The sequence below is a fragment of the Anomaloglossus baeobatrachus genome, chromosome 5 (assembly GCF_048569485.1).
Source record: "Anomaloglossus baeobatrachus isolate aAnoBae1 chromosome 5, aAnoBae1.hap1, whole genome shotgun sequence".
Classification (NCBI taxonomy): domain Eukaryota; kingdom Metazoa; phylum Chordata; class Amphibia; order Anura; family Aromobatidae; genus Anomaloglossus; species Anomaloglossus baeobatrachus.
The window spans coordinates 143,989,042-144,016,154 of record NC_134357.1 but is presented as its reverse complement, the minus strand read 5'-3'; the positions used below and the strand labels follow the sequence as shown (position 1 = coordinate 144,016,154).

At 49.7% G+C, this 27,113-nt stretch overlaps 1 protein-coding gene across 2 annotated transcripts in view; it reads right to left on the bottom strand.

Moving 5' to 3' along the window:
• Positions 1 to 27,113, bottom strand: part of LOC142311000 (WASH complex subunit 2-like) — a 236,907-nt gene that overhangs the window by 83,676 nt on the left and 126,118 nt on the right. For both annotated transcript variants that reach the window (XM_075348954.1, XM_075348955.1), the window contains exons 16-18: positions 8,075 to 8,164; positions 7,861 to 7,965; positions 148 to 270 (exon numbers count right to left, since the gene is read on the bottom strand). In XM_075348954.1, the coding sequence (XP_075205069.1) occupies positions 148 to 270; positions 7,861 to 7,965; positions 8,075 to 8,164 (318 nt within the window). The remainder of the gene's footprint in view (positions 1 to 147; positions 271 to 7,860; positions 7,966 to 8,074; positions 8,165 to 27,113) is intronic.

The window sequence follows — 27,113 nt, the reverse complement described above, 5'->3', positions numbered from 1 at the left end:
CTGTCCGCTTTTGATGGGTCCTCTTTGAGGATGTGCTATATATGTACACATCTTATTTTATTAAATCGACCATTTAAAAGCTAAAAACTAGTGATGCAGCAGCTAAACATATAACCCTCTCCATACACAATTAATGAAAATCATCACCTCTTCATCGCTACTAAACAGGCCTGATCTTGGAGTCTTCCCTTCTGCAGGTACGGCAGGTTTTTGCACTGGCTTTGGGGCAACATTTGGAACCTTTTTTTCTGGTACTGAACCAAAAAAATCCTGAAAAGAAAAAAATGTTATTAGTTTAACTAAACAGAGAAGAAAAAAAACGGATTTTTGTGTACTCACCGTAAAATCGTTTTCTCTTAACCATCATTGGGGGACACAGGACCATGGGTGTTATGCTGCCTATCCATAGGAGGACACTAAGTAGATGCAAAAGCATAGCTCCTCCCCTGCAGTATTACCCCCGTAATTGCCACCAGGAATGCTACCTTCCAGGACAGAAGAGCAAGGGAGGATTCCTTGAGAGGTTCAAAGGGAGACCTCTGGAGACCGTCCAGAACGAGACTGAGGTCCCATGGGTCCAGCGGCCGTTTGTACGGGGGAACTAGATGGGAAACGCCCTGGAGGAAGGTCTTGACTTGCGGTTTTTGAGCCAGGCGGCATTGGTAGAAGATTGAGAGCGCTGAGACCTGCCCTTTAAGGGAACTGAGAGCCAACCCCGCTTGCAAGCCAGACTGTAGAAAGTCGAGAATTCTAGGGATGGCCAGAGGAATAGGCTGGACGTTAGTTTCTCTGCACCATGAAAGGAAGATTTTCCACGTACGGTGGTAAATGCGGGATGAAGCAGGCTTTCAGGCGCTGATCATGGTGGAAATAACCGCGGGGGAGAATCCCGCTCTTGTTAATACCCAGGTCTCAATGGCCATGCCGTCAGCTTCAGGGCTCTGGAGTTCTGATGGGAAATGGGCCCTTGGGTCAGCATGACTGGGATGTCTGGAAGGCGCTGCGGTACGTTTGCGAGCATTTGTACTAATTCGGCGTACCAGGCGCGCCTGGGCCAGTCCGGTGCTATCAGTATCACCGGGACTCCCTATGCCTTGATTTTTCTGATTACCCGCTGCAGCAGAGGTAGAGGTGGAAAAATGTAAGGCAGGCGGAAGTGGTGCCAGGAGTAGACTAGAGCATCCGCGCCGATGGACTGCGGATCGCGTGACCTGGCTATGAACGCGGGTACCTTTGCGGTCAACCTTGAGGCCATTAGATCCACGTCTGGTGTGCCCCAGCGAGTGCAGATGTGCAGAAACACTTCTGGGTGGAGAGACCATTCTCCGGCGGCTAGGCCTTGGCGACTTAGAAAGTCTGCTGCCCAGTTCTCTACCCCCGGTATGTGTACCGCTGATATCACTGACCCCGTCGACTCGGCCCAGCTGAGGATCTTGTGGGCCTCGAGATAAACCGCTATGCTGTGAGTGCCCCCCTGCCGATTGATATAGGCTACAGCTGTCGCATTGTCCGATTGGACTCGAATCTGACGACCCACTAGCAGAGGGCAGAACGCCCTGGGCGCGAGGAAGATTGCGCTGATTTCCAGGATGTTTATGGGTAGGGAAGACTCCTGGGGCGTCCAACGTCCTTGAGCAGTGTGGTGCCGGTACACTGCTCCCCAGCCTAGGAGGCTGGCGTCCGTGGTCAGGACCAGCCAGTTCACTGGAAGGAAAGATCTCCCCTTCGATAGGGATGAGGACCGAAGCCACCAGCGGAGTGCATACCTGACTGAAGGCGTCAGGTGAAGATGTCTGTTCGGGGAGAAGGAGCTCTTGTCCCAGGCCGCTAGAAGAGCTAGCTGCAGTGGGCGGAGGTGCACTTGAGCAAAGGGTACTGCTTCCATAGCCGCCACCATCCTGCCAAGCACCTTCATGCTGAATCGAATGGAGCAAGACGGAGGACGTAGAAGGCAGCGTACCGCTTGTCGAAGAGCGAGCGCCTTGTCCTGAGGGAGATAGATCAAGCCCCGACGGGTGTCCAGGGACATGCCCAGGAAGGTGATGGATCGTGCTGGGACCGGGGATGATGTGTCTAGAATCAGTAGCCACCCTAAGCGGGATAGGGTGTCCACAGTGATCTGTACGCTGGTTGAGCAGTCGCGTAAGGAGGGGCCTTGATGACGAAGTCGTCCAAGTAAGGGAGAACGACTACTCCCCTGGCGTGAAGGACGCTCATGGCGGCCGCCATGACTTTGGTGAAGACCCTTGGTGCGGTGGCAAGGCCGAAGGGTAGGGCTACGAATTGAAAATGGGAGTCCTGAACTGCGAAGCGGAGGAACTTTTGGTGATCTGGAGCGATGGGTATGTGCAGGTACGCGTCCTTGATATCTATGGAGGCGAGGAATTCCCCTTCGACCATGGATGCAATAATTGACCTTAGGGACTCCATTCTGAATCTCCGTACGTGCACATGTTTGTTCAGGTGTTTGAGGTCCAGGATGGGTTGAACTGACCCCATCCTTTTTGGGGACCACAAAGAGGTTGGAATAAAAACCTTCTCGTCGTCCACACAGAGGCAAAGGATGGCGAGAGGGAGGAACCCGCAGCCTCAAGGCAGAGCGGGCGAGGTGCTCCACCTGTTTGTCGGGTTCTTGATGGAGGAACCATCAGGTAACGACAGGAGCGTTTTTGTGGCAAGGCGGGGGACCGGGGGGGGGTCGACCGAGGACGGATCGGCCCAGCCCTTAGGGGCAGGTGGGGCAAAAGGGTACCGTGACGAGTTTACGGTTACCGAAGCGCCTGTCAGGCTTCTCCCTTTGCTTTATGAGGATATCCTGAAACTCTGGGTGATCAGCGAAAACCTTTTGGGGTTTCCTTGCCCTCTTAAAGGAGACCACATGGTCAGTGGTAGTGGATGGGGGATCCTCCACATGCAGAGCTTGGTTGATTGCTGCTATAAGGGAGTCTATTGCAGTTTGATCATCTGGGGAGGGTGAAACCAAGGAATCATCCTGGTACAAAACAGCATTCTCCCTCCACCATCTCTTCAGAAGCTGTGGAGCGTGTGGGAGAGCCTGCCCTGTGTGCTCCCGAGGGAGAGCCCGCTGGAGACACCCGGCCGTGTGCTCTTTTCCTGATCCCTGCAACCGGTGAAGCATGTGCCCGGATTACCTCAGAAGGATCCTCCATAGGGGTATCCTCAGGCTGCGTTCCGTCCAGGGACCCAGAAGGGTGTGGAGGACGACATTGCATAGCCAGCACCAGGTTCTGTGACAGTTTTTCCATGGATTGGGACAGAAACTGTGCCCATTCTGGTGGGCTGGGAGCCCTAGGCTCTGGGCTGACAGTTGCGGCGGTGGTGGCAGGGGGGTCTTGGGGAGCTATAGGGACACAGGACTCACAGAGAGAAGAGGTGTGTTTACGTGGTAACTCAGCGTGGCAGGCAGTGCAGGCCGAATAATAGACCATGTGGGCTTTAGCACTCTTAGTTCCCTTAGAATTCTGCATGTTCCTAATAGGAGTATGCCAGGATGGGGAGCAATGCTCAGCAGAGCTGCAAGTGAAGCAAGCACCTTACCCGAATCAGCCTATGGCCCTGTCCTCAGGAAGGATGAAGCTCTATGGAGATCTTCGCACGCATTCCTGAGGGGGGCGGGGCTTATCACGGCCACGGGGGGCGGGGCTTAGCGCTAATAGAGCGCGAAGATTAAGTCAGTGTGCCCCCCCCCGCTGTGGGTAGTAAAAAACGGCGGGAAGGGAGCTTCTGATAGTTTTCCTCCCTCTCCCTCCAGTCAGCACACAGCTTGTCACTGGTGGTTATCAGCTGGCTTTTCTGCTACAGCAAATAAACAAAGCAAATAAACAGCATGAGTCCATGAGCTCTGTGCACTCCATGGGAAATTATCTGTGCAGATTCTCTGCAAACAGGAGTGACTTCCCCCTCCTCCAGCCAGCAAGCTAGAGAAAAGTTAACCCTGTGTGTTCAGGATCCTTCTCTCCTCCTTGCACCCAGCAAGGGACTTTCTCATAATAAATACTGTAGATGTCCTGGGACCTTCCCTGCAGCGTCTTTTCTCCCTTTGTCTGGGAAACCAGTCAGGGGGATCTCACCTTAAACACTGCTTTCCAGGCAGTGAAAATAGCAGATTCAGCTTGCTGTGTCCAGTCACGCCGGTGCCATATTCAACTCAGAGCCTGCAAAGAGGGGCTGAGGAATTGTGCTATAGGGGCATAGGCCTCTACCCTGGGCTTTGGAAAATCTGTGTCTGTGGAACCCGTCGTCCAGCCCAGGATCCAGCGTCGCAGGAGGGGGTACGTGGAGGCGACACGTTCCCGCCCGTTGATGGTAGTGGGAGATCGGTCCCAAAAGGAAACCGTCGCCCTCAAAAAATAACAAACCTTGAAAGGAAGTGCCTCCTACAGACACTACGCTAAAACTGAGGCTGCCTGGCCTGGCCAGGGGGTGTATAATGCAGAGGAGGAGCTATGCTTTTGCATCTACTTAGTGTCCTCCTATGGATAGGCAGCATAACACCCATGGTCCTGTGTCCCCCAATGAGGCGTGAGAGAAAAAAAAAAAGATCTGACCGTTTGTCTTCCCTTTTTTGCCTCCTACGAATAAGCTGAAAAGGAGTTAGATTGGGGTCACCAGGATGATGCAGAATAACGACTGTTCAATGACGACTTGGCTTGGTCATTCTGTGCTGGCAGAGTCCCTTTATAGGTGTTTGCGCATTGATCTGGCTGTTGTGTTGGATTATGCCCCAATTTGATGGGTAAGTCGCTTTCCCTTATTGTAGTATTTGCACGTGCACTTTACTGGTTTGGCTAATACTTGTAAAGTGTTTTACTGCCACCTGCTGGACACAACTACTTACAGTTAGGTCCAGAAATATTTGGACGACAGTGACACAATTTTCGCGAGTTGGGCTCTGCATGCCACCACATTGGATTTGAAATGAAACCTCTACAACAGAATTCAAGTGCAGATTGTAACGTTTAATTTGAAGGTTTGAACAAAAATATCTGATAGAAATTGTAGGAATTGTACACATTTCTTTACAAACACTCCACATTTTAGGAGGTCAAAAGTAATTGGACAAATAAACCAAACCCAAACAAAATATTTTTATTTTCAATATTTTGTTGCGAATCCTTTGGAGGCAATCACTGCCTTAAGTCTGGAACCCATGGACATCACCAAACGCTGGGTTTCCTCCTTCTTAATGCTTTGCCAGGCCTTTACAGCCGCAGCCTTCAGGTCTTGCTTGTTTGTGGGTCTTTCCGTCTTAAGTTTGGATTTGAGCAAGTGAAATGCATGCTCAATTGGGTTAAGATCTGGTGATTGACTTGGCCATTGCAGAATGTTCCACTTTTTAGCACTCATGAACTCCTGGGTAGCTTTGGCTGTATGCTTGGGGTCATTGTCCATCTGTACTATGAAGCGCCGTCCGATCAAATTTGCGGCATTTGGCTGAATCTGGGCTGAAAGTATATCCCGGTACACTTCAGAATTCATCCGGCTACTCTTGTCTGCTGTTATGTCATCAATAAACACAAGTGACCCAGTGCCATTGAAAGCCATGCATGCCCATGCCATCACGTTGCCTCCACCATGTTCTATAGAGGATGTGGTGTGCCTTGGATCATGTGCCGTTCCCTTTCTTCTCCAAACTTTTTTCTTCCCATCATTCTGGTACAGGTTGATCTTTGTCTCATCTGTCAATAGAATACTTTTCCAGAACTGAGCTGGCTTCATGAGGTGTTTTTCAGCAAATTTAACTCTGGCCTGTCTATTTTTGGAATTGATGAATGGTTTGCATCTAGATGTGAACCCTTTGTATTTACTTTCATGGAGTCTTCTCTTTACTGTTGACTTAGAGACAGATACACCTACTTCACTGAGAGTGTTCTGGACTTCAGTTGATGTTGTGAACGGGTTCTTCTTCACCAAAGAAAGTATGCGGCGATCATCCACCACTGTTGTCATCCGTGGACGCCCAGGCCTTTTTGAGTTCCCAAGCTCACCAGTCAATTCCTTTTTTCTCAGAATGTACCCGACTATTGATTTTGCTACTCCAAGCATGTCTGCTATCTCTCTGATGGATTTTTTCTTTTTTTCAGCCTCATGATGTTCTGCTTCACCTCAATTGAGAGTTCCTTAGACCGCATGTTGTCTGGTCACAGCAACAGCTTCCAAATGCAAAACCACACACCTGTAATCAACCCCAGACCTTTTAACTACTTCATTGATTACAGGTTAACGAGGGAGACGCCTTCAGAGTTAATTGCAGCCCTTAGAGTCCCTTGTCATATTACTTTTGGTTCCTTGAAAAAGAGGAGGCTATGCATTACAGAGCTATGATTCCTAAACCCTTTCTCCGATTTGGATGTGAAAACTCTCATATTGCAGCTGGGAGTGTGCACTTTCAGCCCATATTATATATATATATATAATTGTATTTCTGAACATGTTTTTGTAAACAGCTAAAATAACAAAACTTGTGTCACTGTCCAAATATTTCTGGCCCTGACTGTATTACTTGTATAACATATTGCACTTCATTCCAATTTCTACTTATTAATTTTGTAATATTACCTTACTTCCCAATTATGTATGAAATATTGCCCATGATGTTTTTCATTTCATCATGCCCAATTTTATTAGTGTGATTCTGTGAATTTTTATAAATTGATTACATCATTTACTTATTTCTATGAATGAGTGTAGCTTTTGAAGCGCTTTTATTATTGGGATTATTTAAGTAGGTTGTGCCTTTATATTCAATTATGAAAAAGCATCTCTGCAACAAATACATATTAAAGCAAATGCATTGTATAATAATAATAATATTATTGTTAACCTATTTTTGCTTTTTTTTTTAATTACAAGTATAGCAAAGCACACTCACATTGATGTACATACAAGAAGGCGCTAGTAATGCCGGAGGAAGCATCCTCATGTTAAATTGTGAATATCTATATAACAAGGGTTTAGTTTCGGTAAGTGTAATAGGTAATCAAATGGGTTTTTCTTCACAGTGAAATATAAACGCTATGGTGGCACAATGCCTTAAAGGGGCTTTCTCCTATTCAGATCCCTCTTTAACGATAACAAAAAAAAATAAATAAATAACCCAAACTCCCCTCTGTTGCAGACACTGATCCAGCGGTGTGAGCGCTGCCTCTCCTGGGGATCGTCTGAAACGTCACGCGGTCCCTGTGGCCAATCTTCGCTCTCTGCTCTTCAGACGAATCAAGACCTCTGGAGGAAGTGAGGTGAAAGCTGCTCACTTCCTATAGATGTCTTGATCCATGGTTGAGCCTTGAATGTACGGACTACAGTCAGGTCATGGGCGTGACCGGCTTGGTTGATGGGCGTGACCGTTTTGGTTGGGGCTATGGCGATGTTTTTTCTTGTCCACTATAATCATGCAAGGCTTCGACCCCCATGCACCCCCCCGTCTGGGGTTCTTACCCAGAGATCACCGGCTTCTATTATAATCCACTCTATGCCCACAAGGACTTAGAATAAACATTGTTTTTCTGTCTGGAAAGGTTGGGCTAGCAACATCAGGCTGCATTTTGAACACGCCCCATCACATGACAAGTTACGTCATACCTGTCAGCAGTCCGTACACTCTAGCATCTACCCTTGATCCATCCGAAGGGGCAGAAAGCGAAGCCAGCACTGACTGGCCACAAGGCCCGTGTGATTGTTATCCCAGGGAGGCAGTGCTGACAGCACTGGAGGTGAGTATAGGTGTTAATTTGTTGGGGTGGGGGGAACATAGGGGTGGTGAAGGGGTCGGAGTAGTAGAAAACCCCTTTAATAGAGTGACAAATTGGCAGATGTTTTATTAAATAAAAAGTAACTTACATCATCTTCATCATCAAAGAGGGATAAGGATGCACTAGTCTTGGCTGCCGGTACACTCGCTAGTTTGGGCTTGCTGGCAGCTTGACTTGGTGAAAATAAATCCGACTATTAAAAAAAGCACCAAAATATAGAAATGTGAACACTTTCTAATAATAGGATAACAACATATAAAAATGTAAACTTTTCTTTGGGAGTAATATAATTAATTACAAACCTCAGAATCCTCCTCATCAGAGAACAGCCCCTTGGTTTGCTTTTTGATTGCTGGTTCAGATGGAGCTTTTTCTGTCGGGAGCTTCATGTTCTTGAAAGAAGTGAAGTCAGTTAATTAAAACAAAACCGCAATAAATAAAAAAAAATAAAAAAAAATTCTAATTTAGGTTTTGAAATAAAAAAAACTAAAAACCTCAAAAAAGTGTTTTTTTCTTTTTTGATAGGGGTAAATAGACAATTTAAACCACGACAAACAACCCCTTCATTATTTTATATAAAAGTATAAATTTTATTCAGAATAAATCAACAATGTGAAGGTTAAAAACCAATCTGTTGGTACATAGCTTATGGTCAGAGGAGAGTCCTTGGGCACCTTCCCTATTCTCCCCCTTCCTATTAGTGGGGGTCGGCACCCTAATAAATATCGTTTTGGTGCCCCCACTCCACGTTGACTGATCCTAATTGACCCTTTACTGTTCACTAGTACGTGCTGCTATTCTCAGTGAGGGGCCTTACCAAAATTACAGTGGTTCTCATTCATGCCTCTCACCATACAGTTATGATGGTATCAATAAAGCCAATAAAGAGAATTTTGTTTACTTACCTTAAATTCTTTTTCTTATAGTTCCGACATGGGAGACCCAGACCATGGGGTGTATAGCTTCTGCCTCCGGAGGACACACAAAGTACTACACTAAAAGTGTAGCTCCTCCCTCCGAGCATATACACCCCCTGGATGACAAATCTAGCCAGTTTAGTGCAAAAGCTGAAGGAGGACATCCACCCACAAGTAGAGATAGGGTAAAAACCGGAATAACCGGTACCTCTGTCTACAACAACAGCCGGTGAAAACACACGGAACAAGAACTGCCAACAGGCAACAGGGAGGGTGCTGGGTCTCCCATGTCGGAACTAGAAGAAAAAGAATTTACGGTAAGTAAACAAAATTCTCTTTTTCTTTATCGTTCCTTATGGGAGACCCAGACCATGGGACGTTCCAAAGCAGTCCATGGGTGGGAAATAAACAGAAACTGAGAAGTAGGCAAAACCTAACTTCACAAATGGGCGACAGCCGCCTGAAGGATGCGTCTGCCCAAGTTCGCATCTGCCGAAGCATGAGCATGCACTTGGTAGTGCTTTGAAAAGGTGTGCAGACTAGACCAAGTGGCAGTCTGACAGACCTGCTGAGCCGTAGCCTGGTGCCTGAAAGCCCAAGAGGCACCGACAGCTCTGGTCGAGTGCGCCTTAATCCCCGGCGGGGGAGGCACCTGAGAACATTGGTAGGCATCGGATATGGCCGACCTAATCCAACGAGCCAAAGTCGGTTTAGAAGCCGAGAGACCCTTGCGCTGACATGTGGTTAGCACAAAAAGAGAGGTGCACCGCCTGAGAGCGGCGGTGCGTGACACATAGATCCGGAGCGCCCGCACCAGATCTAAAGTATGCAACGCTTTCTCAAAGCGATGCACAGGGGCCGGACAAAGGGAAGGCAATGAAATGTCCTGGTTAAGGTGGAAAGGGGAAACCACCTTAGGGAGAAAGTCCGGAGTCGGACGGAGAACCACCTTGTCCTGGTGAAAAACCAAAAAAAGTGACTCCGAAGAGAGCGCAGCCAAATCAGAGACTCTCCTGAGAGAAGTTATGGCCACCAGAAAAACCACTTTCTGTGAAAGTCGAAACAAAGAAACCTCCCTAAGCGGCTCAAAGGGGGGTTTCTGTAAGGCCGTGAGGACCAGATTAAGGTCCCAGAGATCCAAAGGCCGCCAGTAAGGAGGAATGATGTGAGATGCGCCCTGCATGAAGGTGCGCACCTGGGCCAGTCGGGCGATACGCCGCTGGAACAACACTGACAGAGCCGAGACCTGTCCCTTGAGGGAATTGAGGGATAGTCCTAGCTGTAGACCGGACTGTAGAAAGGACAGGATGGTCGGCAAAGAAAACGGCCAAGGAGCATGGCCGGAAGAGCGACACCAGGACAGGAAAATTCTCCAAGTCCTGTGGTAAATCCTGGCCGAGGAAGACTTCCGAGCCTGAGTCATAGTGGAGATGACCTCGGAAGGAATGCCTGAAGTCGTCAAGATCCAGGACTCAAGAGCCACGCCGTCAACCTGAGAGCCGCTGAATTCTGGCGGAAAAACGGACCTTGAGAGAGAAGGTCTGGGCGGTCCGGGAGATGCCACGGCACCTCTACGGACAGACGGAGCAGGTCTGGGTACCAAGCTCGCCTGGGCCAGTCTGGAGCAATAATTACGACCCGACGGCCCTCCATTCTGATCTTGCGCAGGACTCTGGGCAAGAGAGCTAGAGGGGGACACACGTAGGCCAGACGGAACTGGGACCAATCCTGAACCAGCGCGTCCGCTGCCAAGGCCTGAGGATCGTGGGAGCGAGCCACGTAAACCGGGACCTTGTATTTGTGCCGGGAGGCCATTAGGTCCACTTCCAGAGTGCCCCACTTGCGGCAGATTGACCTGAACACTGCCGGATGCAGGGCCCACTCGCCGCTGTCCACAGTTTGACGGCTGAGATAATCTGCCTCACAGTTTTCTACGCCTGGGATGTGGACTGCGGATATGGTGGACTTGGAGTCCTCCGTCCACTGAAGGATACGTTGAACTTCCAACATTGCTAGGCGGCTGCGAGTCCCGCCCTGGTGATTGATGTAGGCAACTGCTGTCGCGTTGTCCGACTGGACTCGAATGTGCTTGCCCGCCAACAGGTGGTGAAAGGCTACGAGAGCTAGGAGCACAGCTCTGATTTCCAGCACATTGATCGAGAGGGCTGATGGAGAAATACTGCTCCCCAGCCGGAGAGACTGGCATCCGTGGTGAGGATCACCCAGGACGGGGTCAGGAAGGAGCGTCCCTGAGACAGAGAGAGGGGCCGAAGCCACCACTGAAGAGAGCTCCTGGTCTGTGGCGACAGAGCCACTAGCCTGTGCAAGGAAGAGGTCCGCTTGTCCCAAAAGCGGAGAATGTCCAACTGCAGAGGACGCAGATGGAACTGGGCAAAGGGAACCGCTTCCATTGACGCCACCATCTGACCCAGCACCTGCATGAGGTGCCTGATGGAATGACGGCGGGGCCTCAACAGAGAGCGCACCGCCAGATGGAGAGACTGCTGTTTGACTAAGGGCAGCTTCACAAGTGCCGGCAGAGTCTCGAATTGCATCCCTAGGTACATAAGTCTCTGGGTCGGGGTCAGAGTGGACTTGGGCAGATTGACAAGCCACCCGAATTGAATAAGCGCGGCGAGAGTGAGCGAGACACTCCGCTGACAGTCTGCACTGGATGAAGCCTTGACTAGAAGGTCATCCAGGTAAGGAATCACTGCCAACCCCTGGAGGTGCAGAACCGCAACCACTGCTGCCATGACCTTGGTGAATACACGAGGGGCCGTGGCTAACCCGAAGGGGAGAGCCACGAATTGGAAATGTTCCTCTCCGATTGCAAAACGTAGCCAACGCTGGTGTGAAACCGCAATTGGTACATGCAGATAGGCATCTCTGATGTCGATGGATGCTAGAAAATCTCCTTGGGTCATTGAGGCAATGACCGATCGCAGAGATTCCATGCGAAAGTGCCGCACCTGAACATGCTTGTTGAGAAGCTTGAGGTCCAGGATGGGCCGGAAGGAACCGTCCTTCTTGGGGACTAGGAAGAGGTTTGAATAAAAACCTCTGAACCGTTCCCGGGCGGGAACCGGTACAATTACTCCGTTGGCCTGCAAGGATGCCACGGCCTGAGAGAAGGCGGCGGCTTTGGAGCAGGGGGGAGTTGACAGAAAAAAATCTGTTTGGCGGGCTGGAAGAAAATTCTATCCTGTAGCCGTGGGAGATGATATCCCGCACCCACTGATCGGAGACGTGTTGAAACCACACGTCGCCAAAGTGGGAGAGCCTGCCACCGACCAAGGACGTTGCTGGCGCAGCCAGATAGTCAAGAGGAGGCTGCCTTAGTGGCAGCGGCTCCTCCGTTTTTCTGAGGACGCGGCTTCGTGCGCCAGCTGGGTTTTCGATCCTTGGCTGAGTTAGTGGACGAGGCTGAGGGCTTAGAGCAGGGGTGGGGAACCTCCGGCCCGCGGGCCGCATGCGGCCCGCCATGACCTTTTATGTGGCCCCCGGGCAGATTCCCGGGGGAGGCAGTGCTGGTGCTGTCACCGCGGTTTGCTGCTGCCGGCCCTTTAAATCCACACATTGCTGTTTGTGCTGCAATGTGTTCTCCCGTCGGCCAGTGCAAATTGTGGGCGGGTCCACAGCAGCCTCACAGTTTCTAGCCTTGTGTGTCCGCCCCCTGCCCTCCGGAGATCAGTGCCCGCCTTCTCCTTCAAGTTCTGATGCAGTGTGTCCGGCTCCTGCACTCCGGTGATGTGAGTGCAATGCTGCTGTGAGTCCAGCGCCGACCCTCTGCTGCTATGTGCCCTGCCCAATGCTTTGTGCCTCCCCACACCAGTTCTGTAAACCTTCTCCCCCAGAGTTGCATGAAACTCTCAGCGCAGTGTGGCCCCCAATGTCCTGTGTGCACCCCTCCCCCAGTCCTGTGTGCACCGCCCCCCAATGTCCTGTGTGCAGCCCCCCAATGTCCTGTGTGCAGCCCATCACCCAGTCCTGTGTGCACCCCTCCCCCAGTCCTGTGTGCACCCCTCCCCCAGTCCTGTGTGCACCCCTCCCCCAGTCCTGTGTGCACCCCTCCCCCAGTCCTGTGTGCAGCCCATCACCCTGTCCTGTGTGCAGCCCATCACCCTGTCCTGTGTGCACCCCTCCCCCAGTCCTGTGTGCACCCCTCCCCCAGTCCTGTGTGCACCCCTCCCCCAGTCCTGTGTGCACCCCTCCCCCAGTCCTGTGTGCACCCCTCCCCCAGTCCTGTGTGCACCCCTCCCCCAGTCCTGTGTGCACCCCTCCCCCAGTCCTGTGTGCACCCCTCCCCCAGTCCTGTGTGCACCCCTCCCCCAGTCCTGTGTGCACCCCTCCCCCAGTCCTGTGTGCACCCCTCCCCTAGTCCTGTGTGCACCCCCCCAGTCCTGTGTGCACCCCCCCCAGTCCTGTGTGCACCCCCCCAGTCCTGTGTGCAGCCCCCCCGTGATGTCTGTGCAGCCCCCCCCCGTGGTGTCTGTGCCCCCAGCCCCGCGTGTGGTGTCTGTGCCCCCAGCCCCGCGTGTGGTGTCTGTGCCCCCAGCCCCGCGTGTGGTGTCTGTGCCCCCAGCCCCGCGTGTGGTGTCTGTGCCCCCAGCCCCGCGTGTGGTGTCTGTGCCCCCAGCCCCGCGTGTGGTGTCTGTGCCCCCAGCCCCGCGTGTGGTGTCTGTGCCCCCAGCCCCGCGTGTGGTGTCTGTGCCCCCAGCCCCGCGTGTGGTGTCTGTGCCCCCAGCCCCGCGTGTGGTGTCTGTGCCCCCAGCCCCGCGTGTGGTGTCTGTGCCCCCAGCCCCGCGTGTGGTGTCTGTGCCCCCAGCCCCGCGTGTGGTGTCTGTGCCCCCAGCCCCGCGTGTGGTGTCTGTGCCCCCAGCCCCGCGTGTGGTGTCTGTGCCCCCAGCCCCGCGTGTGGTGTCTGTGCCCCCAGCCCCGCGTGTGGTGTCTGTGCCCCCAGCCCCGCGTGTGGTGTCTGTGCCCCCAGCCCCGCGTGTGGTGTCTGTGCCCCCAGCCCCGCGTGTGGTGTCTGTGCCCCCAGCCCCGCGTGTGGTGTCTGTGCCCCCAGCCCCGCGTGTGGTGTCTGTGCCCCCAGCCCCGCGTGTGGTGTCTGTGCCCCCAGCCCCGCGTGTGGTGTCTGTGCCCCCAGCCCCGCGTGTGGTGTCTGTGCCCCCAGCCCCGCGTGTGGTGTCTGTGCCCCCAGCCCCGCGTGTGGTGTCTGTGCCCCCAGCCCCGCGTGTGGTGTCTGTGCCCCCAGCCCCGCGTGTGGTGTCTGTGCCCCCAGCCCCGCGTGTGGTGTCTGTGCCCCCAGCCCCGCGTGTGGTGTCTGTGCCCCCAGCCCCGCGTGTGGTGTCTGTGCCCCCAGCCCCGCGTGTGGTGTCTGTGCCCCCAGCCCCGCGTGTGGTGTCTGTGCCCCCAGCCCCGCGTGTGGTGTCTGTGCCCCCAGCCCCGCGTGTGGTGTCTGTGCCCCCAGCCCCGCGTGTGGTGTCTGTGCCCCCAGCCCCGCGTGTGGTGTCTGTGCCCCCAGCCCCGCGTGTGGTGTCTGTGCCCCCAGCCCCGCGTGTGGTGTCTGTGCCCCCAGCCCCGCGTGTGGTGTCTGTGCCCCCAGCCCCGCGTGTGGTGTCTGTGCCCCCAGCCCCGCGTGTGGTGTCTGTGCCCCCAGCCCCGCGTGTGGTGTCTGTGCCCCCAGCCCCGCGTGTGGTGTCTGTGCCCCCAGCCCCGCGTGTGGTGTCTGTGCCCCCAGCCCCGCGTGTGGTGTCTGTGCCCCCAGCCCCGTGTGTGGTGTCTGTGCCCCCAGCCCCATGCCCCCAGTTAATTAATTGCTTCACCCAATATAGCAGGGTCATTTAAACATTGATAATTTTGTGCGGCCCCCGAAGGTTGGTAGAAATTTCCAAATGGCCCCCGACAGAAAAAAGGTTCCCCACCCCTGGCTTAGAGGATGACCAGTTAGAGGAACGAAAGGAACGAAACCTCGACTGGTTTCTGCCCTGGACAGGTTTCCTGGTTTTAGTTTGTGGCAAGGAAGTACTCTTCCTGCCAGTAGCTTCCTTAATAATTTCATCCAGTTGTTCACCGAACAGCCGGGACCCAGCAAAGGGGAGTCCAGCAAGGTACTTCTTGGAAGAAACGTCTGCTTTCCACTCTCGAAGCCACAAGATCCTGCGGATTGCGATGGAATTAGCGGAAGCCACCGCCGTGCGGTGAGAAGCCTCCAGAATGGCAGACATGGCATAGGATGAAAAAGCCGAAGCCTGGGAAGTTAAGGCAACCATTTCGGGCATAGAGTCCCTGGCGAGGGAATGTATCTCCGCAAGAGAAGCAGAGACTGCCTTAAGAGCCCACACTGTTGCAAAAGACGGGGAGAACGAGGCTCCTGCCGCCTCATATACAGATTTGGCCAGAAGGTCAACCTGGCGGTCAGTGGGATCCCTAAGTGAGGTGCCATCGGCCACAGATACAACTGTCCGGGCTGAGGTTCTAGACACCGGAGGATCTACCTTTGGTGAATGAGACCACTCCTTGACCACCTCTGGTGGAAAGGGAAAACGGTCATCAGAACTACGCTTTGGGAAGCGTTTGTCAGGACAGGCCCTGGGCTTGGTCACAGTGGTCTGAAAACTGGAGTGGTTAAAAAACATACTCCTTGCTCTCTTAGGTGAGGTAAACTGGTGTTTTTCTACCAGAGAGGCTTGTTCCTCTGACACTGGTGGATTGAGGTCCAGTACGGAATTAATGGACGCAATCAAGTCACTAACATCCGCATCATCTTCAGATAGATCAATGGGGTACATAGAGGTAGCGTCCGAGCCCACAGAAAAGGTATCCTCCTCGCCCTGCAATTCAGCTCGTGAATCAGAGCCGTGGGACGAGGAAGGAGAAGAGTCCCTGCGTCTCTGTTTAGGAGGACGGGGTCCGGGAACAGATAAAAAATCCTCTGTGAGGTCTGCAGAGCGAGTCGGAGCAGCAGAGGCGCCCTGAGAGGGGGGCTGATGCATGCTCAGCAGAGTCCGGGACAGCTGTCCCATGGAGTCGGCAAAGGACTGAGAGATAGATTTAGAAAACGATGCTACCCAAGCCGGGGGTTCAGCCACCGGGGCTGGAGCAGCCGAAGGGACCCCTGGGGAGACTCCAGGCTGAGGCACCACCATGTTAGAGCAGGCATCACAATGTGGATATGTGCTCAGTTCAGGCAGAATGAGCTGACATGCAGTGCATATAGAGTACAGCCTTGCAGCCTTGCTCCTAGTGAGAGACATGCTGCTGAGGTGGAGGTTCTGCAGTAAAGAACACACTCCTTCAGAATGACCCCCAGAGAGTGTACAAGAAAGTCCACAACCAGAGGTTGTGGCTTACCAGACCGCTCTTTGTGTGCCCTCCGGATTCCACAGCTTGGACCCCCAGACAGATGCAGCAGCTGCAGCAGCCAGCGCCGATCAGTGTGTAAACGCTGATAAAATGGCGCCGGAGTGAGGAGGGGGGGCGCGGTTTATTCCAAGAGCGGGAACCGGAGGGCCAAGGGGAAATACAGGGGAGGGAAACATCTCCTCAGAGAGGAGTGTCCTCCCCTGAGCTGACCGGCCAGTGGGCGGCGCCGCACTGTTCCCCTGCATGACTGACATGCAGGGGCAGTGAAAACGAAACTAGGCCGCATCCGAAGCCGGGGCCTAGATTTTCCCATGCGGCCGACGAGCAGGCACCCTCGGCGTGGTTCTCAGGAAAAAACCAGAGAACCGGCCGGAAATCACAGCAAAGTGAAATAACACACTCTCCCCACAATAAATGTACAAAGGACCTCTCAATAACGTCTCAATACTTAGCTTTATGAGACGCAGGGCCAGGTCCCTGAGGGGTGAGCGCTCCTTCCGGCAGGATACTGAAAGGGCTGCGGATGGAGACCGGTCTCCTGCAAAGCAGTGAGAACCGTGATGGCTCCCACTTCAAGCCAGAACCTCAGGGGATGGTGAAGGAGCGCGGCATGTGAAGGCTCCAGCCTTGTAAAGTCAACCTTAACAACACCGCCGACACAGTGGGGTGAGAAGGGACATGGCGGGAGTCCAGATTGGACCCGCTTTTCTTCAAAGAAAAATCAAAAATCAGTGAGAATGCATGAGTGTGTGTGACCTCCTGAACACAAAGCATTGAACTGGCTAGATTTGTCATCCAGGGGGTGTATATGCTCGGAGGGAGGAGCTACACTTTTAGTGTAGTACTTTGTGTGTCCTCCGGAGGCAGAAGCTATACACCCCATGGTCTGGGTCTCCCATAAGGAACGATAAAGAAATTCTATTATATTCCATCCAGGGTACAGTATTACTCAAATTCTTTAGGATACAGTCATTTTACTATGTCACAATTTCATCAATGATTCATCAATATGTCAGCATAATAGCTCATCCTTTGCCGCCTTAGGCGGTTCTCTGCCCGACGCGTTTTCCCTCCAGGACTTTCAATCAGATGGAGGTTCCTCAGGGGCTGTCCAAACACTTGGAATCATATATATGGAGGACTGCAACAACAATATGTCCTTGTTAGTATAAAGCCCGATCAGAGTCCACCTATTTTTCAGTGATCCCTATATTCCCAGACCAGTTTGTACTCACATTATATCCAAACAAAACTGGAACTTAAATCCATCCTTCAATGAGGAATCCTCAGTTGCTGAAATATATATTAAAGAGAAAGATGTTCTAAAATATCCCTATAATCTCCAAGGAATATTATTCAATCCCTCATAGTACTCACTTATGTGTAAGAGGCTTTATGGAAGCTGGTAGGCATCTGCCTGTGAGGCCAAGATAGTAGTTGGATTTAATAAGCAGGCACTATTCTAAGTATAATTGCTCCTCCAATGTGGAGTTCCTGGTCACTAGAATACATACAACCACATGTGTTATGATCCGGAACCATGGAAGATCACCACAAATCATTGGCAAAAAGGTGACAAGAGCCTTGGCAACTAATCTGGCCACCATCCCCTTACTAACCAACACAACTAGAAGTAGCAGAGGGGTGAACTAACATCCTGTGCACCGCGAACCCAGCCGGAGAACTAACTATCCTAAAGGTAGGAAAGATGAATAACTCTCTGCCTCAGAAAATAGATAAGAATAGCAAGCCCCCCACACTCAAAGACTGCGGTGATATAGGAAAAACACAATACACAGGTAGATGCCAGGATTAGCAAAAGATGAGGCCCCCGCTGACTAAAATAGGAAAGGACAGGAAAGGGACTGATGGTAGCCAGAGAAAAACCCTGCAAAATACCAACTTCCTGATAGTACAAAAAGGCCCTCAGATCGCTGGATCTGAACTCCGTCCTATACCAGGTGCCCTTGTCATACCAATGAACAGAAAACAAGAATTATAACAAATTCAACAAGCCACAAACACATGGACCCAAAGGAGCTATACTCCACACAGAACTGCAGGGAGTTCCTCAACAATCCACTGAGGGGAAAAATCCCTGGAAGGAAATAAACTGAAACCAACCACAACAAATGACAAACCCAGATAAGCAAAGAACCAGACAATAAATAAAGAGCAAGAACTTATCTGGAGAGAATGTGGTGTAGAGCAGGATTAGGCAGGCTAGAGATACAAAGAACAACTGACATCCGACAACAGCCTGCAATCAGACCAGGACTTAAATAAGCAGAGAGTTAGGAAAAGAAACACCCACTGCACAACCCCCCTGGTCTCTGTCCAAACCTTTCCTGGCCACCAGAGGGAGCCTCCCAGCAGCCAAGACATAACTAACATTCACAACAGTACCCTCCCCTTGAGGAGGGGTCACCGAACCCTCACCCACGCCACCGGGTCGCTCAGGATGAGCATGATGGAAGGCGCGAACCAACCTGTCCGCATGAATGTCAGAAGCCACAACCCAAGAGTTATCCTCCTGCCCATAACCCTTCCATTTCACAAGGTACTGAAGCTGACGCCTACTGCGACGGGAATCCAGAATTTTTTCAACCTCATACTCCAGATCCCCTTGTACCAAAACAGGGTCAGGAGGCGCTGCTGCAGGAACTGCCGGCTCCACATGTTTCTTCAACAAGGACTTATGGAAGAGATTGTGAATCTTAAATGACGCAGGCAGAGTCAAACGGAAAGATACAGGATTAATAATCTCCGAAATCTTATAAGGTCCAATAAATCTGGGCTTAAATTTAGGAGACGGAACTCTCATAGGAATATTTTTAGAGGACAACCACACCATGTCCCCTACTTTAAACCGGGGACCAACAGTCCGACGCCTGTTGGCAAACTTTTGGGCAGTTTCTTGGGACTGAAACAATTTATCCACTACCTGCCCCCAAATCTGCTGCATTCTGTCGACCACTGAATCCACCCCCGGACAGTCAGACGCCTCAAGCTGCCCTGAGAGGAACCTAGGGTGATACCCAAAATTGCAGAAAAAGGGGGACACCAACGTGGTAGAGCTAGCTCTATTGTTAAGGGCAAATTCAGCCAAAGGCAAAAACGAAACCCAGTCATCCTGATCCGCAGAAACAAAACACCGTAAATAGGTCTCCAGGGTCTGGTTAGCCCTTTCAGTCTGACCGTTGGTCTGAGGATGAAACGCCGAGAAGAAAGACAGCTGAACACCCAATTTGGAGCAAAAAATCCTCCAAAACCTGGATACAAACTGCACCCCTCTGTCAGAAACAATGTTTTCGGGAATACCATGCAAACGGACAACATGTTGCAAAAACAAAGGCACCAACTCTGATGAAGACGGCAACTTAGATAGGGGAACCAAGTGGACCATCTTGGAGAATCTGTCACAGATCACCCAAATCACAGTCATTTTCTGAGAGACGGGAAGCTCTGAAATAAAATCCATAGAGATGTGCGTCCAAGGTTTCTTAGGTACAGGCAAAGGCAATAATAGCCCACTAGAACGTGAACAACAGGGCTTGGACCTAGAACAAACTCCACACGACTGCACAAAACGACGGACATCTCGGGACAGGGAAGGCCACCAAAAAGAGCGTCTCACAAGATCCCGAGTACCAAAAATGCCAGGATGACCCGCCAAAACAGAGCAATGAACCTCAGAGACAACTCGGTCTCTCCATTGGTCTGGGACAAACAGTTTCCCTGTAGGACATCTCTCAGGTTTATCCCCCTGAAATTCCGCCAGTGCCAACCGCAGATCAGGCGAAATAGCCGAGAAAACTACACCATCATTCAGGATAGTAGACGGTTCAACAACCTCCAAAGCGTCAGCGCAGAAACTCCTGGAAACGGCATCGGCCTTAACATTCTTGGTGCCCGGCAAAAAAGAGACCACAAAATTAAACCGGGTAAAAAATAAAGCCCACCTGGCCTGCCGAGGATTCAACCTCTTGCCCGATTCCAGATAGATGAGATTCTTGTGGTCCGTAAGCACCACAACTTGATGCCTAGCCCCCTCCAACCAATGCCTCCACTCTTCAAATGCCCACTTCATAGCCAATAATTCCCGGTTCCCCACATCATAATTCCGTTCAGAAGGAGCAAACTTCCGAGAGAAAAAGGCACAGGGCCTAAGTTTACCCGAAGTAGCGTCTCGTTGAGACAGAACAGCACCTGCTCCGATCTCTGAGGCATCGATCTCAACTTGAAATGGGCGAGACACATCAGGTTGCTGCAGAACTGGGGCAGAAGTGAATCGCCTTTTAAGCTCCTGGAAGGCCACAATAGCCTCAGGGGTCCAATGCTCAGCATCAGCTCCCTTCTTTGTCAAATCTGTCAGAGGTTTGACAATGGCAGAAAAATTGGCTATAAATTTACGGTAAAAATTAGCAAACCCCAAAAACCGCTGCAGGGATTTTAGAGAAGTCGGTTGCACCCAGTCGTAAATAGCCTGAACCTTAACCGGGTCCATTTCAATAGCGGAGGGAGACCGGATGAAGCCCAAAAAGGAAATCCTTTGCACCCCAAAGAGGCACTTTGACCCCTTAACGTACAGTGCATTATCCTTAAGTGTCTGAAAAACCTCCCGTACTTGCCCCACATGAGAGTCCCAATCATCAGAAAAAAATCAAGATGTCATCCAAATACACAATCAAAAATTTACCAATAAGGTCCCGAAAAATATCATTCATGAAGGCCTGGAAGACGGAGGGTGCATTAGGGAGCCCAAAAGGCATCACTAGGTACTCAAAATGCCCCTCAGGAGTATTAAAGGCCGCCTTACATTCATCACCCTCCTTAATACGGATGAGATTATACGCACCCTTGAGATCCAGTTTCGTAAACCATTTGGCACTCTGCACTCTAGAAAACAGATTAGACATCAGAGGCAAAGGGTACTGATATTTGACTGTAATTTTATTAAGAAGACGGTAATCAATACAAGGCCTCAACGAACCATCTTTCTTAGCAACAAAGAAGAAGCCAGCACCCAAAGGAGAAGATGAGGGCCGAATGTGCCCCTTCTCCAATGATTCTCTGATGTATGACCGCATGGCATCATGTTCGGGCACAGACAAGTTGAAAATCCGCCCCTTGGGAAATTTACAACCGGGCACTAACTCAATGGCACAGTCACAGTCCCGGTGTGGGGGCAGAGAATCAGATTCCTGGTCATTAAATACATCACGGAAATCAGACAAGAAAGCCGGAACATCAACTGCCTGAGCAGACGTGGACGACACGGAAAGTTCCTGATGCAAACCTTGACAACCCCAACTAACTACCGACAAGGATCTCCAGTCAAGAACCGGATTATGGGTCTGCAACCACGGAAATCCCAGTACCAAGGTATCCTGTAGATTATGCAATACTAAAAATGTACACGTTTCCTGATGCGCTGGTGCAACTCTCATAGGCACCTGGGTGCAAAATTGGAGTTTATGTTCTGCCAAAGGGGTAGCATCAATGCCCCTTAAAGGAATAGGAGTTTGCAAAGGAGCCATGGGAAAACCACAATCCCTAGCAAACCCAAAATCCATCAAATTGAGCGCTGCCCCTGAGTCCACAAAGACAAATGCAGAAAAGGAAGACAATGAGCAAATCAATGTGACAGACAAAAGAAACTTTGGTTGCAAAGAACCCACAGTAACAGAAGTAGCCAATCTCCTTTCACGTTTAGGGCAGACAGAGATGTTATGAGAAGCGACTCCACAATAGAAGCACAGTCTATTCTTCCGTCTGAACCCCTGCCGACTAGCATTAGAAAGGACCCTATCACACTCCATAGGCTCCAAAGGCTGTTCCACAGGCACAAAACCAGCAGGTATCTTCCTGCGCTCACGTAAATGCCTATCAATCAGAATGGCCAAGGTCATAGAGGCATCAAGACCAGAAGGGACGGGAAATCCTACCATTACATCCTTCACAGCATCCGCAATACCCTTGCGAAAAAGAGCCGCAAGTGCATCATCATTCCATTTGGTAAGGACCGCCCACTTACGAAATTTCTGACAAAATGTTTCTGCAGAATCCAAACCCTGAGTTAAGGACAACAAGACCTTTTCTGCTTGGTCCACAATATTGGGTTCGTCATATAATAATCCCAAGGCCTGAAAAAAGGAGTCCACATCATTGAGAATCGGATCATCAGACGCTAAAGAGAAGACCCAGTCCTGAGGGTCACCACGCAGCAAGGAGATGACAATCTTAACCTGCTGTACGGGATTCCCTGAGGACTTAGGGCACAGGTCAAAAAATAATTTACAATTATTTTTGAAGCTCAAAAATCTCGACCTATCTCCCGAAAAAAATTCAGAAACGGGAATTTTAGGCTCTGCAAGGGGAGTCTGTGCAAGATAAGACTCTATATGACGAACCTTAGCATCAAGATGAGCAACACGCTCACCCAATTCATCCATGCTAGACAAAAGAAATCTTCCACAGAACCCAAAAAAAAAGAGGAAAAACACCAAAAAAAAAAAATTTTCACAGCAGCTTTTTTTTTTTCCCCCTTCTTAAGAGTACCCTTTAAATTTGTTTGGCCGGATGTACTGTTATGATCCGGAACCATGGAAGATCACCACAAATCATTGGCAAAAAGGTGACAAGAGCCTTGGCAACTAATCTGGCCGCCATCCCCTTACTAACCAACACAACTAGAAGTAGCCGAGGGGTGAACTAACATCCTGTGCACCGCGAACCCAGCCGGAGAACTAACTATCCTAAAAGGTAGGAAAGATGAATAACTCTCTGCCTCAGAAAATAGACAAGAATAGCAAGCCCCCCACACTCAAAGACTGCGGTGATATAGGAAAAACACAATACACAGGTAGATGACAGGATTAGCATAAGATGAGGCCCCCGCTGACTAAAATAGGAAAGGACAGGAAAGGGACTGATGGTAGCCAGAGAAAAACCCTGGAAAATACCAACTTCCTGATAGTACAAAAAGGCCCTCAGATCGGTGGATCTGAACTCCGTCCTATACCAGGTGCCCTTGTCATACCAATGAACAGAAAACAAGAATTATAACAAATTCAACAAGCCACAAACACATGGACCCAAAGGAGCTATACTCCACACAGAACTGCAGGGAGTTCCTCAACAATCCACTGAGGGGAAAAATCCCTGGAAGGAAATAAACTGAAACCAACCACAACAAATGACAAACCCAGATAAGCAAAGAACCAGACAATAAATAAAGAGCAAGAACTTATCTGGAGAGAATGTGGTGTAGAGCAGGATTAAGCAGGCTAGAGATACAAAGAACAACTGACATCCGGCAACAGCCTGCAATCAGACCAGGACTTAAATAAGCAGAGAGTTAGGAAAGGAAACACCCACTGCACAACCCCCCTGGTCTCTGTCCAAACCCTTCCTGGCCACCAGAGGGAGCCTCCCAGCAGCCAAGACATAACTAACATTCACAACACACATGGGTTTCTTTAGTATCCCTTTTTACATCATAAAGACCATCCATTTCCCCACAGAGTATCGTACTTACTTGTTGATGTTACTGTATAGTTTAGTTGGACATCTGCCTATGTGGCAGAGGATGAACGCCTACTGATTCTGGTCATTCATGGGGTTTAAATATCCCTCCATCTACCTGTCATTTCCGGTCCCACCTCCAAAGCAGGTCTCCTATTTTCCCCCTCATCCAATCGGGTGGTTGATGCTCCGGGTGACAGATCGTGTCATATCCAACCTGTTCATTTAATTCATCCGGAGCACAGCGATACGCCATTTCTGGTTCTCAGGCTGCTCCTGTAATGTTTCTGTATCGTATAGATGCCTATCAGCTTCCATAAAGCCTCTTAACACATAAGTGAGTACTATGAGGGATTGAATAATATTCTTTGGAGATTATAGGGATATTTTAGAACATCTTTCTCTTTAATATATATTTCAGCAACTGAGGATTCCTCATTGAAGGATGGATTTAAGTCCCAGTTTTGTTTGGATATAATGTGAGTACTAACTGGTCTGGGAATATAGGGATCACTGAAACATAGGTGGACTCTGATCGGGCTTTATACTAACAAGGACATATTGTTGTTGCAGTCCACCATATATATGATTCCAAGTGTTTGGACAGCCCCTGAGGAACCTCCATCTGATTGAAAGTCCTGGAGGGGAAACGCGTCGGGCAGAGAACCGCCTAAGGCGGAAAAGGATGAGCTATTATGCTGACATATTGATGAATCATTGATGAAATTGTGACATAGTAAAATGACTGTACCCTAAAGAATTTGAGTAATACTGTACCCTGGATGGAATATAATAGAATATTGGCTTTATTGATACCATCATAACTGTATGGTGAGGCCCCTCACTGAGAATAGCAGCACGTCCTAGTGAACAGTAAAGGGTCAATTAGGATCAGTCAACGTGGAGTGGGGGCACCAAAACGATATTTATTAGGGTGCCGACCCCCACTAATAGGAAGGGGGAGAATAGGGAAGGTGCCCAAGGACTCTCCTCTGACCATAAGCTATGTACCAACAGATTGGTTTTTAACCTTCACTTTGTTGATTTATTCTGAATAAAATTCATACTTTTATATAAAATAATGAAGGGGTTGTTTGTCGTGGTTTAAATTGTCTATTTACCCCTATCAAAAAAGAAAAAAAAACAGTTTTTTGAGGTTTTGTTAGTTTTATTGGTATTGCTGGTTTCTTATCTGGACCAATTGATGACAACACATGGCTTAAGGATGCCAAAGAAGCCTTTTTAGAGCTGCTCTGTGAGGAAGCCCCCACACAGACACAATCCCTGAGATCCATATTTGCAGACTTGTTAGTAGATTATAAAGAGAACATAAAATCATGGTGGGAGGTCCAATCCCTGGAGAACTATATTAAAAATCGTATAGTTCCCAGGGGATTGAGAATTTCTATCTCCCCAGCCCCAGATCAAGATCAGAGGAACTCCTAAAAAAATGGGAGGAAGAATCGATCTCCTCATTAGTTAGATTTATGGGGATCCTACTAGAAGAGGAAAAAAAGACTCTGCAAAAAACTACTGAAAAATTACAGCAAACTATAGATACAGCTCTAAAATTGAAAACAGAGACTGACTTCGCCAATAGGGAAGCAGCCTTAAAAACATCAATAGAGCGTTACAGGTTAAGTTTAAAAGACAGAAAACATAAGAGGTTTGCAAGAGATCTCAGGGATTTTAAAGATAGACAAGCGTACAACTTTGTGGACAACAGCTGAAAGGTTCCTCCAAGTGACTTATCTACAGAGGCTGAATCATCAGATTCGGAGAATAGGAATAACAGGAACCGGTGGACCCCTAGAGGACCATCTAGGAGGAGATGGAAAGGAGGCAATGGAAGAGGGAGAGGAGAGGGAGGAAGATACAACCAGGACAGCTATCATGGGGGAGCAGATGGCTTTGGTGCATCTGCCTCTGCCTCCACAGCCCCTCCCACCCCGGCCACTCAGTCTTTTTTAGAAAAGAGAGAGATGAGACCCTACGACTTGCGGGAAAGAATCCCCCAAGGAGTGAACAAAATGTAAATAGGACTACAGATGAGAGAACAGCCAGGACACAGGTGATTAACATCTCTAGTTATAAGTTAACTGAAATAGAACTATCAGTGCTGAGGGCAGGGCTGGGCTTTGTGCCCACGGTAAGATACGATGCGTTTACGTGGGTCAAAGACTTAAACCTGTTTACACGAAAACTGAGGTGGAAGAAACATTTTGCCATTACCAACCGGACAAGGTGCCAACAACTTGACATTCCTCCAGATATGGTTAGTGATTTGGATAATCTACTATCCTTGGAGAAGGAAGGGAATAGAAATATGGGTGAAGGCCCTTTTTCAAATTTAAAGAATAAGAGCACAAAGATGCCACCTCAGGGTGAACAGGATAGCATTGAGATTTTTTGCAAACTAGTAATCATGGACCTCATGAAAATTGACCCTAAATATAACCCAGCCCCGGATAATCTGACTAGACAAGAGAAGGAGGCTTTGAATGATCTTGAAAAAAAATCAGGAGATCATTATAAAGCCTTCTGATAAGGGCGGGAATACGGTCATTATGAATAGAGATGATTACTTGCAGATGTGCCTGGCTCTCCTATCTGATAGGGAGACCTATGAGGTTCTCAGACAGGATCCGACGGACATTTTCATGGGTGAATTAAAATCACTTCTGATGAAAGCCAGAGAGAACAAACTGATCTCAAAGGAAGAATTTGATTTCCTCTTACCTAAACACCCGAGAATAGACACCTTCTATACAGTACCCAAAATTCATAAGGGTTTGGATCCCCTGAAAGGACGTCCCATCGTCTCAGGGGTCGACGCCTTATGTTAAAATAGTAGTACGTATATTGATCAAATTCTACGATCTTTCGTAACTGCCCTCCCTTCACATATAAGGGACACGATGGACGTTCTTAATAGGCTAGAAGGAATGACGGTAGACACGAAGGCCATCTTAGTATCAATCGATGTTGAGTCACTGTATAGCCGGACCCCACACTCCTGTGGCCTTAGAGCCATAAATTACTTCCTTTCATCACGAGGGATTCAATTTGGTCCCTACAGTGAATTCATTCGAGAACTTATGGAGTTCATACTCACCAGAAACTACTTTTTATTTAACTCCCGTTTTTTCCACCAGCTCAGGGGCACTGTGATGGGGAGCCCTTGTGCTCCCACATACGCAAACTTGTTCCTGGGCTGGTGGGAAGATACTGTGGTTTTTGGTGAGGAGGAGACAATATGGAGCCCCCAGATCACTTTCTGGGGGCGATATATTGATGACGTGATCATTGTGTGGGCAGGAACCAGGGAGTCGTTTATTTCATTTGTTGAACACCTCAATATAAATGAATTGGATCTAAAATTAACATATGAGATAGGAGGAGATAGAATCCCATTTTTGGACATCTTCATCCAAAAAGGATGAGGATGGACGACTAAGAACTGATGTTTATAGAAAGCCAAATAGTACAAACAATCTGCTGCACTGGGAGAGTTACCATCCCCCCC